At 37.3% G+C, this 20,488-nt stretch overlaps 1 protein-coding gene and 1 long non-coding RNA gene across 2 annotated transcripts in view; one reads left to right on the top strand and one right to left on the bottom strand.

Moving 5' to 3' along the window:
- Positions 1 to 19,977, top strand: part of LOC123310438 — a 30,793-nt gene extending 10,816 nt beyond the window's left edge. Inside the window, exons 4-5 of the mRNA XM_044893909.1 lie at positions 9,535 to 9,702; positions 17,999 to 19,977. Of these exons, the coding sequence (XP_044749844.1) occupies positions 9,535 to 9,702; positions 17,999 to 18,398 (568 nt within the window). The 3' untranslated portion in view covers positions 18,399 to 19,977. The remainder of the gene's footprint in view (positions 1 to 9,534; positions 9,703 to 17,998) is intronic.
- Positions 6,381 to 10,458, bottom strand: LOC123310448. Its single transcript, XR_006537354.1, has 3 exons — positions 10,305 to 10,458; positions 10,101 to 10,179; positions 6,381 to 6,745 (listed from the first exon to the last, which is right to left on the bottom strand). It is a non-coding gene; the product is annotated as an uncharacterized LOC123310448 (long non-coding RNA).
- Positions 19,978 to 20,488: the final 511 nt, after the last annotated feature.

Below are 20,488 nucleotides of genomic sequence, written 5' to 3'. Positions count from 1 at the left end.
ACAACTTTTTTTAATCTATTTGTCTGAAAATGTCAGAAGGTAGGGCTTAGAATTTTTTTCTGTACTCACTTCCAAAAGTTCATGAAATAAAACCTGAATAGGTCATATGTCATTTTGAATATGGAAAATATACCTTTTATAGTGCCAATTCTCCCCGATAATCATCCTCGGTTCGCTAATTATTGACCTCCCCCTGTAACTAGGCAATAATCATAAATGTGCGTTCCCGCAATTCCCGATTTTTCCGACCAACCGACAACGTCGCCCTCGCGATCGGACGCGTTTGCGCATCCGACCTATCCGTCCTTCGCAGCAATCCGTTGAAAAATCCGTAATTGTTGCAAATATTCGCGCCACGCCTAAACACCCCTCGTGAAAAACCTGAATGTTGCGACGTTTGTCGCAATGTCGATTCTGACGTTGCGTCAATTTAAAAATGCATAAATTCCGTTGATTGCCAGCGTGGGGTTTGATGCGACCGCCGAACGAACTTGCATTATTCACCATTAGATGATTAACTGCTGCATTCGACTTGACAGGTGGTAGGTAGCGATGATAGGCGGTTCCGTAATGGTCGCTAAATTGAGAACGTTGCCAGGGGCGCGGGTACGTCGGATTTCTGGAAATATCGCCCACTTGATGATTTTCGACTAAGCGCCGTACCTGGGAATTTCGCGTCGAAGACGCCAGTGGCGTGGAGCGAAAGAGGTGTGGGGGTTTTGGACCCGTTCCTTTCGCAACTGATTTTGAACGGATTTTGGTAGAAATTCATCGATAGAGATGAAGAGAAGAATATTTTAGCGCGAAAATAAAGGATCTTCTGAAATATATATGATAACGCTCTCGTTCCTAGACACAAGCTTGCAAAAGTGGAATCAGATAATGCTGTTATTCTATATTCGCTCTGTTCTGTGACTCGGTGTATATTCCGGTCATCGTGCATCTTTGGGACACTTGTCTTGACTCTTGGGTCGAACATTACATCATCATTATGGTAATAGTCTCGAATTCTCGACTTTAACAACGCGTGGGAACAATTTAATAAGTCCAGCTCTCGACAACGACAACGATGACATTGTTACATAACAGCATCTCATGACCCCGACCTAAGTCAAACTCATTTGGAGTCATTCATCTGCCGAACTTGGCTTAACGAAGGAATTCGAAATATAGAAGATCAGGAGAATATTAAATTTTGCATGGTGTCAGAATTTGTTAATTTTTTTTCTGTAGAACTCAATATATTCTTCCGCGATTCCATATAACAAGAATTTTTTATGTATCTTGCGTAACGTAAGATGATATCATTTATAAGTCATAGAATTAGTGGAAGTAGGGTGTTTCTGATCAGCTGACTTTGACAGGACCGAAATTTTTCTGAAAAACAGGGAGGGGCATACAAGTGTTGGTCAATTTTATGTTTTTTTCAAATCCACATCAGTTTTCTGTGGAATTGTTCTTCAGTGAATATCATTTATCCCCAGTGATTTTCGGAATGTGAAACGTAGGTAAAATGGAAAATAATGACGTAGAAATTTGGAGCATATTTGCGCAGGTTGAATGTATAAACTTACTTAGTTTAGATAAAATCGAGATCATCTTAAGCCAATTATTTAGGTATCGATGAGTTTTTCTCTGAAAAGTATATCATACACTTTTTCGCCAGACCCTGTATGCTGCAATAAAAATTATCAAATGAAACACTCCATGCAATTTAACAAATAACATAAAATATTACAAGATAAGCATTGTTTGTCCCTATTTTCACAATGAAACTCTTCATAGTCTTCATAGAACGATTATACACATTATTCAAACCAAACCATCAATTTAACTACTGATGAAATTCGGGGGAAAACCTGTTTATACGCCGGCAACGCCGCATCGAAGTAATAGCGAAAGCCAAGAGTGTGACAACAAACGAAAACGAAGGCAAAATAGGGTTCGAGAGGGAATGCTATCAGTTCTGTGCGTGAAATCATAACCTATTTGTGCTACGAAAAACGAATTTTTTCGCTTGATTCGTGTATCGGCCGAATTTACCCAATTTCGCCAGGTGGTTGACCTTGTGCGTGGTGTCATTCGTTGCTTGAAGGAGTTCTCATCCCGTAAGCAGTTTTTTAAAAGGTTCGTATATACACCATCTGCCTTTTGTGTACATCGAAAGATGTACCGGCCGATCTTTTGCTTTTGTTGTCGTATCTTTGGCGTTATCGTTCGGATAATGTTGAAGAATTGGCGGTGTCCGATTACAATTGGGCACCAGCGAAATTACTCAAATTCTCTCGTTAGACAGGTGTTCAGATAGCTGGGACCGTTGGTTAATTTGAGCGGTCGTAATCGGTTTTCAGGTAAACGAAAGTCCTTGAAACAATTCTCAGAATCATGTACGTGAGGCTATTATTTCAGTTTCTATTGATAGCCAGGAAAATGTAGAAGCTAGATATCGTTCGTCAATTTCCTCCTATGGGAATAAATTACGTTCCATATTTTCCTCCGAGATTCCTTGAATTTACACCAGGTGAACCATAGAAATTTGTCACATAAAAGCTAAAGAATCAGATTCAGCCATAGATCTGACAGTATGTCATTCTGTTTCTTCCCTTCGATTTCAATTTTACAAATTTTCCTTGTGGCATGATTTTCTTTACATAGAGATCTCTTGCGCGAATATGGAATCTTATGGTATTATTTCCTGAAATTTCTAAATGCTTACTTCGTCATTCACTATATCAAATCATAAAATGGGTCCAACTCGTATCTTACAAACCAATAATGAAGGTGAAGGTTTTTTAGTCAAATAATATTATATAGGCAATTCTGCAACCTCTAAGGACTGAAGAACATTAGCAATCTAATGAGAGCGCAGAAGAGCTCAGACTTAACTATGAAGGGCTAAACAGTTTGATTTTTTCACACATTTGAGATTATACTATGATATGAGCGAATTTTGAACCCTCGACCTGAAATCTACACTATAAAGTGTCGTAAGTTTTCGTAAAATTCGCGATGTTTTGAGACATAAGAGTCAGCTTTTTCGAAATGTTACTTTATTCAACCAATGTATGAAATTTCGTTTTTTTTTCTGGTATTTTTCAGATATACTACTTACAGATAGACACTTTGAAACGTAAAAACCACGGTACCAACCACGTAATACATATTGGACATAATTGGTTCATCCGGTAGATGTGCGCCCAATGACCTTGCCATCATTTCCACATTCTGCAAAGTTATAATAACCAATTATAGTCTTATACGCTTCATGATCATCAGATATTTCGCATTGTTGTTTTTTTCCGTATTGCAATGATCTGATGTGGGTTAGAAATAACGCGCATTGATCTAATTTTTATGCTTATGATACCCTGGTTGTTGTGTTAGCTCCTGTTCTCATCTAGGTATCGTACATCTGAATGTTCTCTCATTTAAAATTTTCGCATTTTTCGCCTTTCCAAAAACAACTTGTATTCGATGTGCCTAGCTATTGGCACAAAATTTCACTCTTAATCACCAGTTTCCACAGTTGAAAGTCTATAAATTCAGCCCTTCGTTTTTCTTCTGAGGAAAAAAGTGAAAGACTTTTTTCACAAACCACAATCCGAGTCATTGTTTTACTAACCTAAGTTATAATTTCTATGTTTCAGGCATAGACTTTATCAATAACATATAATATATAAGTCTATGGGTTCAAGTAGTTCATCTCTATGCTCTATGTGAAGATTCATAGAAACATCTATGTATCGTTGCACGCGTTTACTTCCTTCATTATCATTCTCGATACGATAAGTAAACCAAATTTTAATCAAGTTCATTGAGGCGAATTGACGAGTAGGAGCCCGCAAATTCGAATTTAAAAAAATTATCCTGCATCTCGCGATCTGAACGCATCTCCTGCATTTCGCGCCCACCTTGATCGTTATCTCATCTACTTAATTAGTCTCTATGCTCGACCTTTAGCGATCGGAATAAGTGTGACGTGATCTCGTAAAACTCCAATGATGCGACCTCAAGTTTTGAATGGAGACAATGAAACCTAATGTGTAAATAGGTTATTATGGTCATTCATTAGTCGACTGTGACCTGGAGATATTATTAGTAGACAGCGTAGACACGTAGAGTAGGTGATCGTGGTGATTGGGCCCCATTGGGGAACCACAGAAATGAGGAATGGGATTTTCGTTTACATGCACACAGAATCCTAAATGCATAGAATAATAAAACACTTTGTTGAGACGGGGTATGTGTTGGATTGACGCGCTGTCCAAATTTGATATGCATAAATGGCGAAGTACTGTATTCCTTTCTATTCGTTGTAATTTACAACAAATTAATGTAACTTTGGTTGAGAAGCATAGACGTCGAGAAGCATAGAGGTCGAGGTTCGCAGTCACAGACGAAATTGTCAAGTAGGTTATGGATTTTTGACAGCTTATGTCTGCACTTGCATGAGAATAGTATACAGGGTGAGTCTTTGACTCGTACATCTGTTGATAATGCAGTATTGTATAATTTTTTTGTCGATTTCCCCCTTCGGCTCACATCCCTCTATTCCCCCTTTACGACATATCGACCTTTTCCTCCGAAGCCAACGAGGCTCTTCCCACCCGCCGTAATCGCTACAAACGAGCCCGTCGGGAAAGAGGCACGTGTTAATTCGAGGCACAATCGACGCCGCAACAATTTATCCCGCTTTTTACGTGACGCTTATCCAACCCCACGTGTGTAGTTTATTCCCCGTGCTCCCATTCGCCTGCATCGCTGGCAATTTCGCGGAAAGTGCCGGAATAATCGATGGCGACGAGCCGGATTGCCTGGTTAACTGGGTCGACCGACACTTCGCCACCAGCTGATCTTCGCGGAAATTCGCCACTCGCGTGGTCGGGTTTGCTTTCTTGTCTAGATGTGCACGGATACGCCTACCGAATCTTCAATCAGGATATAGTAGAGAAAACTGTGATGTGGAATTGCACTTTTAATAGAACTAGCAGAATCGCCTTGAAAAACCATAATAAAATTAATTTTATAAATACCGAGGCCAAAAACACTTCTCTTTCCTATCGATGAGTTGAATCATTACTACCCACCCCTGTCTGTGATCGGTACTAACTTCACTTTTATTAAACTGAAACCATAGATATACTAACCTAACTTGTAAGTTTTAATTTCTATGACTGAAACTGACGACTGAGGTAGATTTGTTTAGATTTGAGTTTATAAACGTCAAAGATCTTCAATTTATGAAGCTTTATTTTTCTTATTTCCCATCTGGCCCCCGATTCTAGAGTATTTGCTGGGCACTGTCCGGTTGTTCGTCTTTCGTTGTGCGAAATACTGTCTCCCACTCGGTGCTTATGAAATTAGTAAATTAGTATATTTATACCATCTAGTCTACCTTGTGGATCAGAAGATTTACTGCCGGTTTCATAATCAAACCTAACGTCCCTTTAACCCCACTAAAAATGACAGTAAAGGAAGCTTAAAGTGACTTTAAATTTTATTATGAAACTGGACGTTAATAAAATGATTTGATGAAAACTCAAAAAAGTTATGAGAACTTTTCGAAATCGTCAAAATCTCATTTTTGCTAATAACTCGAAAACGAAGAATCGTAGGAGGCTACGGTTTTCACCATTCTTTTTCCCTGAAAAAAAAAGAACTACGAAATGTGTCATCGGTTTCGCTCTAGCTATTCTATTTTCCGAGATTCTCGCAGTGGACATCGAATGAAAATTGAGAGTTCATAATTCCCCCATGGAAAGGTAAAAGGAAATATTTCAAAGGGTATCGTGAAAACAATACATAAACTTTCCGTTTCCATTATAGGGTTTCTATAATAAGCGTCTTCGTCTCTACATTATGGAAAATTTAATGAACTTCACATTTAAAAGGCGATGAACACGAACATGAAAGATCGGTTTGGGTCGAACGCCTACATTCCGAAAAGTAGGTTGTGGAAATCGACATTCGAACATTATTCCAGCTATACGACTAACAATACGTACCTGTGGATAATTTTTTTTTTCGAATACCGTCAAAAATTACCTACAACGAGACCTCATTTATTCAAAATGAGTCAAGAGACAAATAATTAATTTTTCAATTGTTCAATATGAATGAGGAAAACAGTTTCTCGCGAAACAAATTTTAGGGGTGGCTTTTTCTACCCTTTGGAATTATAGGGGAACACCACCATTTTTTTATTGCCTTCCCGCTTTCATATAGAATGTACGCTCAATTTAATTTCTGTCAGTTTGCTGGTTTCTGATTAAAAACGATTTGCAGGTGCCTTAGGGGTGTGTTCCTGAGCAGGGACTAATAAAAAAAATCTATGGAAGGCTCACACTATTTTTTGACAAGGACTCACCCCTTAATTTTTTTGCTACTACTCGTTTTCTCCCTGTATACAATCTACAGTGGTCTGATGATAATCCGAACAGTAGAACGTTTTCTAGAAACAGAGATTTCTGGAATCCATAACCTCTTTCGTTTATTGTTTCCTTCGTTTTACGTCTCAATTCGTACTTGTTTTGTACTTCCGTTTTTGCAACGCAGTAACCAGAACAACAACTTCATATGTGTATATTATTACGTCCACACTCGGCGGTACCACTTCAACATTATCCCGATTATTAATAGAATCCTTCCTCATCGTGATAAACAGAGTCTCCTACATTATTCCTGGTACAGGGACCGATGAAGTCCGTCGTCCGATCTTGTGAAATCTCTCTCTCCCCGCCTGTGCCTGTGAGTTGTAGAAAAACGATTATTGCACGATGAAAAATAACCGTTTCATCGCCGTTTATTTTCTAAAAATAATGACGGATCGGACTGCGTGGGTTCGTGATTTATGAAGATTATTATTATTATTATCATCGTACGTGATCCAGCGTGGCTTTTGATCGGCCCAAATTGAAATTATTCGGTCAGTGTTACAGGATTTGTGCGGTGGTGTGGACTTCGTGTAACGGTAAACTCGAAAGTAGACGGTTTTGTTTGGGTTGTGAATATTTTGAGTCCGCTATCGACAAAAAAATATCGTAGTTTTGTGTGAGAGTCGGTGCTATTTTCTGAAAGAGAAGGTGAATTTGGAAGTATCTTCAAGTATGTGATATTTAACCCTCTAATGCCCAAGTTTTTTTTCTTTTTTAAAATTATTTCCGTATAGTTTCAAATTAGCTTATGTAATCTACATCTTTTTTTCGCAAATAGTTAACTGATTTACATTAACACCTGTATACTCACAAAATGAACCTATACTGAAGGCGGACATGGGCAGAATAATTTTGTATCCACTTATATGCAACCAGTCTCAAGGCGGACTTGGGTATTAGAGGGTTAAGAGATGATGATGGGTTAAAACAGGGTGTTTCCTGAAGATGCGGCAAAAATACAGGGAGTAATTCCTTGTCCGAAAACGAGGCAAAATATTCATTCTTAACAGCATAGATTAGAGTGATGATCTATGCTTGCTTCACGAACTATTGATGTACTCTCTGACATGGAATCACCACCCGCATCTTTGCCACATCTCTGGTAAACACGCTGTAGAGCAATTCTCAATAAGAACGAAAACCGTGCCCAGTTGGCCTTGGAAATTTGATGCATTCCATACTCGAGCGCTGTGACTCTTGTCAAAACATTTTTGTGATCTTGGATGTCATAGATGGTTTTATGGAGAGTAGAGAGAAGGATCGCTGCTTTGAGACCACAGATGATTTATCCCCTAAAATATGTACCAATAGGTAGTTCATGTTTTTGCCAATAGCCGCGCTGGCGACCACAGGATGGCTAAATTTTGATTTGAACTAGTTGAAGATGAAAGATGGCTGAGTGAACTGTGACAGATGATTAGAATATTATTATTTTCTCAGTTTGGTTTTCGTCCATGATTGAAATTCAAAAATTAAAGTTATCAGGAATTTGGACAGTTTTTTATTTTCTCAAAACGTTGGCACATTGAACATTTGAGAAAATAAAAAACTGTCCAAATTCCTGATAACTTTAATTTTTGAATTATTATTTTCGATTTTTGATAAGAAAACAACATAAATGACCATGGTGAAATGTCGAAGCGTGCGCTAGTGTAAGAGTGGTTTGGCATCGGAAAGAAAAGGAGAAGAGATAAAATTTCAGAGTGCATTTTTCAGGGAAAATTGGAAAAAAACCTTACCTCAAGAATCGACTCGGAATCACTTTGTGTGTCAAGAGCACTTTTGCGATGAAGATATCAAAAAAGATGATGGATTCATTATAAACGAAATCGAAATTGTCATCCCTCGAGATAAGTGGACTTTTCTGAATAAGAATATCTAACCAATAAAACTACAAGGTTCAGAAGTGGATATTCTTGAAGAATTTTGGTGGCATAACATAATATGTGGTTTATAACGGTTCTCAGCTGAGTATTGGAAACAGAATCCACTCTAATAAGTGATAATTCAGAGATTGCCACCTTTTGTTGTCTTGATATGTTCTACTCCTCACTGCGAATGTATATAATTTTGAAGATCACATTAAATCAACTAACTGTTTCCAATAAACAATATTAAACATACGTAGATAAAATTTTTTTGATCAGTGATTTCTTTTGAATCTCATTAATTTCATCATTTATTTTGAATGAATAAAGCTGATAACGTAGTGCCCTTTATAACGTGAATTGTAGTTTATTGTATATAATTGACAAAATTCATATTTATTATAGATTTGAAGAAACGTATTTGAAAAATCATAAGAAAAAACTACAATTTCACATAACCTAAAATAAAATAAAGGCTGTTCATTTCAAATTGTCGTTTAAATCCCCACCCTTATCAATCAACCAAGCGATCGCAGCGACACCTATTTTGCCTGTTTTTGGTCACACATTTTTAATACGGCGATCGTTCTACTTCTCTCTACTCTCCATAGAAATGCTCCACACAGGTTGAGGCAAATTTACCATCACATCTGTATAATAACAGATATACTGACTATATCTATCCCATTCATAGATTATCCATTACTGAAAAAGGACCAAAATATTCTTGTATGAAATATTTTAATAGGCTACCACAAAGAATAAAACAAATACGTAACCAAAAATGTTTCAAAAATGAACTGCACAAACTGTTACTTGGCATTGAGCCCTATTCAGTTGATGAATTTTTATGTGCAAACATGAAGTGAAATTATCTATTTTACTTTTCTTTTGTATTTCTATTTCATATATTTCGTTCTGATTATGTATTTTTTTTTAAATATGTAAGATTCTCGAAATAGATATTATTATTATTATTATTAACGTCAGTTTTGACGGAAGTTGGGTTGGCAGCGATCACAGAGCAGATTGTTTTACATTGATCGGGCTCATAGAGTACTCTGTTCTTGGCAATGGCGAAGTATAGATTTTGGCCTCGGTATTTAAGAAATTGATTTGAGGAATATTTTTCCGGAAAGGTGATTCTCCTGGCTAACTACATAATTGAAATTAAACGGTGATTCATTTCAATTACCCAATTATTAATACGGAACAATTATTTTTGCTTCCAGGACTGAAAGGGAGAAAGTACGAGTGAAGTTCTTCCAGCAGCTAAAACCCCAAGAGGTTGACTTACCTCCGAATGAATCTGACAGTTTCGAGGAAGAGTATAATCATCTCGTAATGGCAGCTACTGTGGCAATTAGCGACTCCAACCACCACTTTCAAAGAATGGAAAGGTAAGCATTTCCTTTTCAGCGAAAATAAGAATATACGAAAACTTTTCTTCTCCCCCCTGTATCAGCATAAAGTAATAATTTCAAGTTTCGCGTACCCTAGAAATCACTCTATTGTCAAGGTCTTATTCGTAGTAAAAATAGAAAAAATTCAATCACGCGATCAAGCTCCGTAAACAGTGAAATATGGATGGAATTCAATAATGGTCATTACGATAATGACGACTTGCATAGGAATTGCTGTCCCGGTGTTGTATCTGCGATTAAATCATCGAAGCATTGTCACGTAACTTCCTCTACGGTAGGAAATGTTTCTAATCGATGGCCTCATGCAGGTTGTTGCATTTGACCGATCAACTGCGCCATTCGAAGCTACAAGAGCGAGAGGGGAAGTTTCTTACCGTCGTTTTCTTATTGTTCACGTGGTTCTGATGAGGTTCGTATTCCGGTCACCCTATCCTTATCCAAAATGTTTGGGATCTACGACAAAAAGTAGAAAATTGAAACAAGACACCAGTAGTTTTTGACCTCAGACTTGGACAGTCTCGTATGAAGAGCCTTGACTGTCTGAGACCACTTCCAGTGTTTATACTGAGTTAACTTACAATGTATACATTGTATTACACTCTGGAGAACCATTCTAATTATTAAGCATCAAAATTTACAATCTATGAAGCCGTTAGAACCTTTCTGCTTGATTAATAATAATAGACAAATACATGTTTATGCACTGAATTTGCTTTCTCGAAGTAGGGACTGACATCCACCATAGACATAAACTAAATGTCTATGTTTATGTCACCATAGACGTAGACTTAATATCTATGTCTATGGTTGGAACTGATCACGCACAGGGGTGGGTAGTGTTGATTCGACTAATTGCAAGGAGTGAATAAAGAATAAAACTGCTTCTTGTTGAGAAAACGCAAAATAAATCCTTCAGTTATAATTAATATCTGGCAAATTGAAAAGCCACCTTTAATCCCCTTCGTGGAAAACAAAGAGATTGTCGGCTAAATGATACTTGTGCTCCAATATCCTCGAACACAAAGGCTATTATCTAGTGCGACGACATAAAGACGACGCTCTGAATAACGCCGCGACAACAAAGCGACTGCCGAGCGCAGTCGGCGTCCTTTGATCTGCGGACTCTTCCCCCGGAAACCGGAATCCCTAAGTGAGTAACTGGGCCAGGAATTTCGTCGCTGACACGGTGGAAACTGTGTCACGACCTCCACCCCCGCTCCCGCGGGCGGGCGGGGGCGCAAACTCCTCGGAATGCACCAGCGGGCCGGCACCTATCGATCTGCCTCAGTTTTCCCAGTTTTTCCATCGCGGGTTGTCTGTGGTTATGGCTCAGCGGGCTAACCGTTCGAATTTCCGATGACGGAGTGCTTGTAGCACGTTCGCGCGATTGAAAAACCCGGTCCGGAAGGGTGTCTCTGTACATAACAGGTGCGAGAGAGTTCTTGTGGCCGAAGGGAGGGTTAACGAGTACAAGGACGTATCGATGTCGTTTATGCGCTAGTTTGGGTGTCATGTTAGGCTTTCTCCTCATAAGGGACTATTCCTTTTTCGATTTTAATTCCAAATAATTATTTGCATAGAATGGATGATTTATTTTTGACTTATGAGCATTAAGAGGAAGAATTAAACTATTTTTTTCATCCCCGAATATTCACGCCAATCGTAAAGATTTACTTACAATACTGCGTATTAAGTATTACAGGAGTACAAAATAAGTGCAGGCCTTTTAATTTTATATTTTTATCGTAGAAGCCTGGTGCATTACATTTTAGAGTACTCTAGTATTGTTCATCAAATGCGACTACTTTTTCCCATCTTGATGACAGCATTAGGATACCACGTCAGGTGAACGCTTCATTTTTCTTAATCGTAACCGTAAAAACTCACGGTTCGTTTCTTATGAATTCAAAAAAACTGTCGTTCCGGAATGGTCATATATGAAGGAATAGTGGGCAAGAATATTTTTAACGAAAAATTTCAGAGTCATAAAATATTACAGTAGTAAGGCCAGAAGATTCTAAGTCTATACTGACAGATCTTCCTATACTGTTCAATCTACCTTGCCGGTAGATTCGTCGTATATCGATTCACCCATCCCTGGAAACACCATAGATATGCATACCTTATATCTGTGACATATATGTCTAGTTCAGTGAGATCCTTGGAACATCTATGGACATCTATGTTCCAATATGAGATCGCAGGTCTATGCTGTCTTTTTTACGTTTCCAAAAAGGATGAATCCTTGAGATTTTTCTTAAAAGGCAAACACGAATATTCAAGTTGTGGCATCATACTCATCTGCTACTTTCCGTGGGTCGATTTTAGTTGTGGGTGTTGAAGGTAAATGATTCACGGCTCAAATATGCCGATTTCAATGGTCACGTCTAATTTTATGACGATATAAAATAAAAACGATAAATACCTTGAGTGATTTCGTCGAATTATTGGGAAGAATTTGCTTTTGGTCCTAACTCGATAAGAAATCTATGAAATCGAGCGTTGGTCAGGTGATGAATTTTAACCATTACTATGATGTAATGAAACACCTTTATGAAGAACAAGAATTTTGGTATTATCACAGAATCGAGAAAATACATCACTAAAGATGAGACTAAATACAGGAGGTGTGGTATTTCTATGGGAGGTGTTTCGATATGTCAATAGTCTCAATTTTTTGAACATCGATCATCTCAGCTTTTAGCTCCGATCGACTTAAGAAATTGAGAAAAGGGAAAACTGAAATTGTAGAAAAGATTTCGGAAATTATGAATAAGATTTGCAGTGTCTCCACTACAATTATGTTAATGTAACTTCAAAAGTTGTATACCGTTGGTCGGAAACTGCTGAGATCTCCAAATGAAATTCCCATGCAATAAAAAAACAGGGTCCAAGACTCCAAGAGCCGAATCAGAGTTGCAGTCTCGAAAGTTCATGCATGATTCATTTCTGTCCGTTCACGGTTCCAATTTTTCACCGGTCGTATCTTGATCATTGCATAAGTGCGACGTAATTGTCTTAATTGGTGGTAGAGACAAATATGGTACAACGGACGGGCTTTCGAGTGGAACAGAAAGAATCGTTGATTGTAGCGGAATAGCAGTAAATTGACAGCCATCTCAGTATGAGATCGTTATTTAGTTGCGAGAATCGTTTAGTTTCTCGTTAAGGAATACGAGGGCATGCTGAAAACCATCGCTTTTTGCGAGATTGATCAGATGATTGCATTCCACCTGCCAAGTTTGCAGTATTCGAGTCACAGTTGAAAAAAAGCTACAAATTTTACATAATATTATCAGAGAGGAATTACCTGAAAAGTCAACATCTCTGTCACAGAGAGCACAGAAGAAAGTTGATATATGCCAAGAAGATATACACCTTTCTGATCTAAGCAACTACCAATAAGACATTTCGGATTGATTTGTACGAGTCAGCATTCTCAATAACAGTCAATTTTCTATCACACCGCACTTTCGTATCACTACTAAAAGATAAATAATATTGACATGAACATTTTCTCGAAAAATTGGCAAAGATTCATAAAAACCAAAAACATGAACCTTGACTTGGACGCCTCTCAGCCATTGACATAGGTCTAAGCGGTCCTGAAATGCCCTATTATGTTTAAAGTTAGAAAAAACATACACCCATCGAACAGATTCAGAAGTTCTCTTATCCAGAATGCAGATCGTTAATCTCTTTTTGAAACCATTTCAATTTTCAATCACTTTGTCCAAATTAGGCAATCGATTCTTCGCTCCCATTTAACAAAGGTCAAACTTTGAAAAATGGATATGTTGGTCAATGCTCACGAAGGTTTTCTTCCTCACTTGGAAGGATATGGAGGTCAATACCGCGAAATAGCACGTACCTTAATTAAATTCTTTTTCTACCCTCGATTTTGCACTGTCGGTTTGTCACACTCTTGTAGATTTAAAATTTAAGAAGGTATTTGAAAGTTGACAGTTTGCACATAAAAATCAACTAGCTCTGTCAATTTTCATCATTCTATGGTCTATACGACGACTCCTTATAAAGGATTGAAAGAAGAAGAATATTGATAGCATCTCTGTAACGGCCATCGAGACGCTAATTAAATCGTTGCAATATTCTATGAATAACGACAGTATACATTTTATAGCGTCCAAAGCCATAAATCTTCATAACTTAAATCGTAAATTTATTAAATGGAACGCACTCAACATATTTCGATATTTTGTGTCCTCATCGACTTCTCGTTGAAAATTAATTATCCAGTTAAGAAAGACTTATTATGTCGTTAACCGTAACATGCGGGCAAATAACAGAATGACTTTAACAGTGGCGGATTCCAGTCCCATTCTGATTCCTTTCACATTCCCAACCGGTCCATCACAATGGATCGCCTTCCAAAACGGCCGGATCGATGAAAAAAGTTGCACGCGAACGCCTCCCCTTTCCGCTGCGCTTTTATTTCCGAAAATATCTCGACCGAGGCGCGGTATATATGTGGAATTTTTTATGTGAGGCGCTTACGTCATTGTTGAATTACTAATTTTAGTTTGTCTATGCACACGTGACGATTCGCGGGTGCCCCGTACTTCAAACGCCTCAGTTCAAATTATGCCATCCGCTCGAGTTTAACGAATAGAAGTCGCGGAGTTTCGGAGTATTCGAGGAATTTCGTACTGTTTCCTTGGGTTCGTCGGGGAGTCGGTATCGGTGGTGCTGATCATAGAGTGAGACACCTTGTTCGCATCTTCGTGGCTTTTTTTTTCGGTGTTTACTCAATGCTCCTAGTTGATTATTTCTATGGGCTCATCGATTAAGAAGAGGGTGCATAGAATTTCTCAGCGTCTTCCGCTAGTAAAATCTCTCTGATTGAGGGTATTGAAAGAAGCATAGAAATTCCTTGCAGCCAGCGCATGAAATATCGAATTCTCTCAATTGAATTTTAGAATTTACATTCAAGATGATCAGGAATCGAATACATCTGGAAATGAACCAGTGAGGCTTAGAAAATTTTCGCTAATTTTTCCTTATGGATGACAGTTCATTCGTATTCAAGATTGGAGGTGATTCTCATAGAAAAACGCTACAACAATAATAATTTGTGTTGATAGCGGTTACATCGGTTAAGAATAATTACTTTTGCGTGTAAAGTAGTTTCCGCATTTTTCTCTTCGAATAAGTTAATTTTGTGCACAACAACTGCAGCAGTTTTTGGTGTCCATAAATTATTTTTAATCAGATTTGCAAGCGAGCTTCAACTCGTTTAGCGTGAATGAAAAAAATTATCTCGCATTGAGAGGCCACTCCTGATAACCTGATAGGTATTCGGGATTTCTTCTTGATAACTTAGTATGGTCGACTAATATTCGGACATAAACAAGTTGTTTTGAAGTTTTCGCTCAAATTTGGAGAGATTTCGATATTTCGATGTACGCTTGGGAAAATTCTGAAACTTGAACGTAAAATAGAAAATTCGACTTAAGCATAAATCCAAGTTTCTTGGTTATCACAATGAAATCATTTCGAATCATAATATCAAGACTAGGATCAATTCATAATCTCTCAAAATTAAGGAAAATTCAGATTTCTCCATTTTTCTAAAAAAAAAACGTTATTTCACCTTTGAACTATAGTTTCAAATGTGAACTACCTTCCACAGGACCTTGTACCTTTTGTACGTGACAAAACTGTGTCAAACTTTATCCGATTTCTAAGATAAGTTTATAGTTTTCACCTAATCATCAAATTAGCAATTTGGAGAGATGAAAAAATTTGATACAATTTGAATGCGTCCTTGTACTTATCTCGAGAACTCATCTTATTTTTATCATTTTAATGTGTGTGTTGTTTTTATTCGAATTCAAATAGAGTTCGTGGGTAAAGACCTGACTTTAACGAAAAAGTGACGGGACTGTTGATTGAATAGTTTGTTCAGTGCGAATTATAATATGCCTAGTATGGCAACATCGCATGGAGGAATATTGTACTACGTCGTTAAGGCACCGAGGTACCAGGAAGAGGAATCCTACACCTACAGGTTGGAAATTTAACATGTTTCATCTTGAGTGATTGGATACATTTGCCATTCATTTAAAACTCTTCACTTATTCTCACCTAAGTTGGAACTTCCACATAATATGCAATATCCAGTCGTATAACATGCCATAGATAACTTCTACGCCGACTAATTGTTCATTCATGAACTTTCAGAAAGATATTTTCTTCGTAATTGTCCGTAAAGATAAACTCTCCAAGTCTCGAGGCATTTCAATATTACGGGGAGCGTGACAGTTACCGTTACGAATTTCGCTGAAGAAAATTGAATTTCTGTCATCTCCACGTCCGTAATATCACCTTAAATGTGATTTCGTCCTTCCGATATTAGATTTTAGGAATTTCATCTCTAACCCTAAACATCCCGGGGATACGTTCATGTTTTAATTATCCGCTTCAGCTGTATTTATACAGGACAATCCTAAATGTCATGTATAGTCTATACAAACTCATCGAATAACGCATAGAAGCTCTAATGATCTGTTCTTTTGATGTTACCCGCTTCCACAATTGGAAGCGGCTTACATCAAAGGGACAGATGCCTTAACGCGCAAACGATCCGTTCTTCAGATGTTAACCGCTTCCATTATGGTCGGCTAACATCAAAGGGACAGATTCATCAACGTTTCTATGCGTTATTCAAGTGGCAGTATATGGCAAATATTCACTTCCTTCCGTATGTACACTCTATCAAGTCACTTGAATAACGCATAGAAGAGCTTATGATCTGTTTCTTTGATGCTTATCCGCTTTCATAATGGAATCGGGTAAGTATAAAAGGGACAGATGTATTTACACTTCTATGCGCTATAAGAAGGTCCTTTCGTTTGTATAAAAAGTGTAGCACTTTTCTACACTCGATTTGATGTACACCAGTGTGGAGGAGGTGTAGTTTATCTACATCTACTTTGGACTATGTGTAGATAAACTACACTTCCTCTACACTGGTGTACATCAAATCGAGGGTAGAAAAGTGCTACACTTGTGTGCAAATGAAAGGACCTAGAGTAACGTGAATAAACTTTACAGGATGGACAAAATTCGTTATGAGAGGATCTCGAGAACTACAAGAGCTAGAAGAAAACGGATGACACAATTCTCCTTTTCAGAGATTCAAAGAATGGTGAAAACCGTAGTCTCCTAGGATTCTTCGTTTTTGAGTTATTAGCAAAAAATGAGATTTTGACGATTTCGAAAAGTCTTCATAAATTTTTTGTCTTTGAAATTACAGATCTGAAACTTCAACCTTCTTAGGCACTTTCGTATGTAGAATCTACTGACAAAAGATTTTTTTCCAATTCAAAAAAAAAAACAAATTCAATAAAAGTTTGCATTCAAAAAAACAAAAGATCACCTGATGATTCGAAATGAAAAAAAAAATCCGTTCTCTTCTAGCTCTCATAATTCTCAAGATCCCCTCAGTAGACAACGAATTTTGCCCACCCTGTACACACGGAATGAGGTGATTATTTGCCTTAAAGAGAGAGTCCGGATAAGAAACATTTTCATGAAAGGTGGAATTCCATCTTCTATAAAGAATAACAATATTCGTGATTCAACATGCAATCCCACGTATATCCTGGCAAAGTATAATAATGAATCAGATCTAACTCATAGTCATAGGGCAACTTTGCCGTTTACACAGATATGGCTGAATTTTGGGTGATAATAACAGTAAAAAAATTAATAATAATCACTTATGGACGTGGCTTTTGGCGAACCGTATTGCCGACTGAACATAATTGAAATTCTTTCTTAGGCCTGCCGCAGACATGCAACTTTTCAGTTTTGCAACTGTTTAGTTGCAGAATTGAGCACAATGAATTTATATGGGGCCGCGCAGACATGCAACTGAAAAGTTGCAGCGATTGCCTTTGTGTGCGCCCTCGAACCGCTTGCAATCAAACTGTTGCGCAACTGTTTAGTTGCATGTCTGCGGCAGGCCTTATCAAACCTCTATAACTGACCCAAATTTTGGTAATGTCGTCTACCAATGAACGATAGATCCAAATCATACAAAGCTTATTGTGGAATAGCTTTCTGTTTTAATGAAATGGACACTGTTATGATGCCATATGGCATCATTGGGCTGGAAAGGGTTAATAAAATAGTACCTATTTTTTTCATTTTATTTGTCGCGTTAGCCAACTTTCCTCCTGTTACCCTTTCCAGTTGTTGATTATGTTATTGCTACGTTATTTATTTCTTCATAATATCATTCTTTCAGTGTTGAGAGTGGTTGGGAAAACCCATTCCGGCCTGGTGGAGACCTGAGCAGAGAAGCAGACGAAATAGTGGAGCTGATAAAGGGAGGCAAACCTATAACCCCAACTTCTGGCGAACCGCATCATGACGAGCACGATTCTTCGCTGCCCGAATCCGAGCAGAACCTGGATCAGAACCACCTGATCGCCAACAATGTCACGGAGACGCCGGAGAAAAAGGAGAAGATGTCGCCTGTGGAGGCGACGCCCAAAAGTGCCAACGGTAACGTGAACAAAACTGACAGTTCTCCTGGTGCTGTCGATGTAAAAAGGGGAACCGTGAAACCGGATGGTGACGCCTCTCAGGTCGAACACATAACAATCAAGAAGAAACCGAAGTGCAAGTGCTGTGTAATACAATAAGTTATTTTTGTAGGCAATTCTCAGATTTTTCTCCGCGGTTTTGTAACGGTTCCATTGGCAGAAGAAGGGGTGACGTATGAGAAGAAATCGAGTATAGACTGTTTAGTTTATGGATCCTTTGTCCTTTCAGAATGCGAACATGGTGGTACATTCTGTACTGACTATGAATAATGGATTTTCATCCTAACAAATTTCAAAACTTCGCCTATTTTACCTTTTCATTTTTTATTGAAAACATCACCTCAATTTCCTGCAAGAATTCACAGAAAATGGGGAATTGATGACTGAAATCATGTTCGTTTTTCATTAAAAGTATTAAAATATCGAGTAAAGGTAAAGGGATCCATAAGGCTAAGTGAGTATAAATTTTACCTGATTTATCTGGAGCCTTCACATGCTCTGTTATCTGTGATCCAAGATTGAGTTATTTTTGGAGTAGTGTTTCCATATGTCAAACCTTTCACCTTATACCTTGATTAGAGCGGTTTTTACAACCCATCCAAAGGTAACATACACCCGTTCGGAAATTCCAAGCCAAAAGTTACATTCGAAATTCTCCTTCAATTTCAATTATAATCTGACCAAATCACTGCACTAAATGAGTATGAATAAATAGGTGATGAGTTTACATACTTTAATACATATTTACCATTTCACTCCACCGTGTATGCAAAAGAATCCAAATATTTTCTTGTCAAAGCGGAACAGAATCTTCTAACAAATCTTTTGTGCATTCTGCCTGGGTGTAAAAAGGTCATGGTACAAATCGAATAAAAGATTTTCTGGAAAGGCCAGGAACATTGTTGCTTGAATTTCCAGCCACACAAATAAATTTGAAGATGCAAATTTTTCAAGGAAATAGTACATACATATACCAAGAAAAGTAAAATATAAATCAAACCCGTAAACCATATCATCAGCATAAAAACTTGAAAATCAAATAGTGAATTATATGAAATATATTAGTTGTTTTTATACTGAATATTTGTGTGTCTGGTACATTTATATGAATAAAATGAATATTTTAAAATGCCTGATTAAAATATTAAAAAGCAGCTCCTAAAACTGGAAAATATATTAAAATATATATAGACTATAATGATTAAATAAAGCTTTACCTAGGGAGATTATAATGGTAAGGAGAGAATTACCTAAAAATATTTTTAATTACAGCTATTTTATTTTTTTTAATATTTGATTTTGAATAAATATCTTTGTTTTATTTATGTGTTGTCTTGATATGCAAGGTGTCCCAAGTTTTTCAAGGAGTAAATAATAATGGATGATGTTTTTTGTATGTTATATAATTGCTATAGGGTGAATTTGGTGTAAACTTGGGGCTCTGTGTAAATTTGGAAATGATTACTTTGATATTGTTATGTGTATGTATAAAGCAGCTTGACATTAGGATTAGTATGTAGATTGTAATATAATGATACTATTTTTTTCTGGTACTTTTATAGTGATATTCATCTGTTGTTTTACCTTTATTTAACAGTTTTCGCTTTTATTTTAAGAAATGAAAAGTCTTTGATTATTTATATACCAAATAATGACTCATTAAATGTTTTATGAAATATTTGTTCATTTATTCTTACCTGCTTATTCATAGAGTAGCTGGGATAGTATATTATCCAACAAGCGCATATTTTAATGAATATTATTCACTCCGATGACGTAATAAATCATCCAAGCGAAAAGAATACGGCACTTTATCCGTAATTGTCAAAATATTGCTTTGAAGTTCAATAAGCCAGTGAATAATCGCTCATAAATCTCAGTTGACTAATGAATGTTAGGTTGACAATCGATCGGTGAAAAAACACTAATTAGTCCCAAGTGATTTATGCATATGCCCAAAGAAACTCATAAATTAGAATCACTATGTATCGGTCGTGGATAAAGAATGTTTTTCTTACTCATTTTGGCTTCTGCTGGAAAGTGTTTCCCGGCCCGTGCTATTCAAGTTCAAGTTATCATCTTGTTGATGATTAAGGGTGGGTTGTAACTCAGTTGGTTAAACTCTGGTTTTCGTTGACCGCTGGTTATCGTTCATTGGGTTGTTGTATGACAGAACTTTCGAAGGTTAC

The sequence above is a fragment of the Coccinella septempunctata genome, chromosome 1 (assembly GCF_907165205.1).
Source record: "Coccinella septempunctata chromosome 1, icCocSept1.1, whole genome shotgun sequence".
Taxonomy (NCBI): domain Eukaryota; kingdom Metazoa; phylum Arthropoda; class Insecta; order Coleoptera; family Coccinellidae; genus Coccinella; species Coccinella septempunctata.
This window is presented reverse-complemented; position numbering and strand designations above follow the sequence as displayed.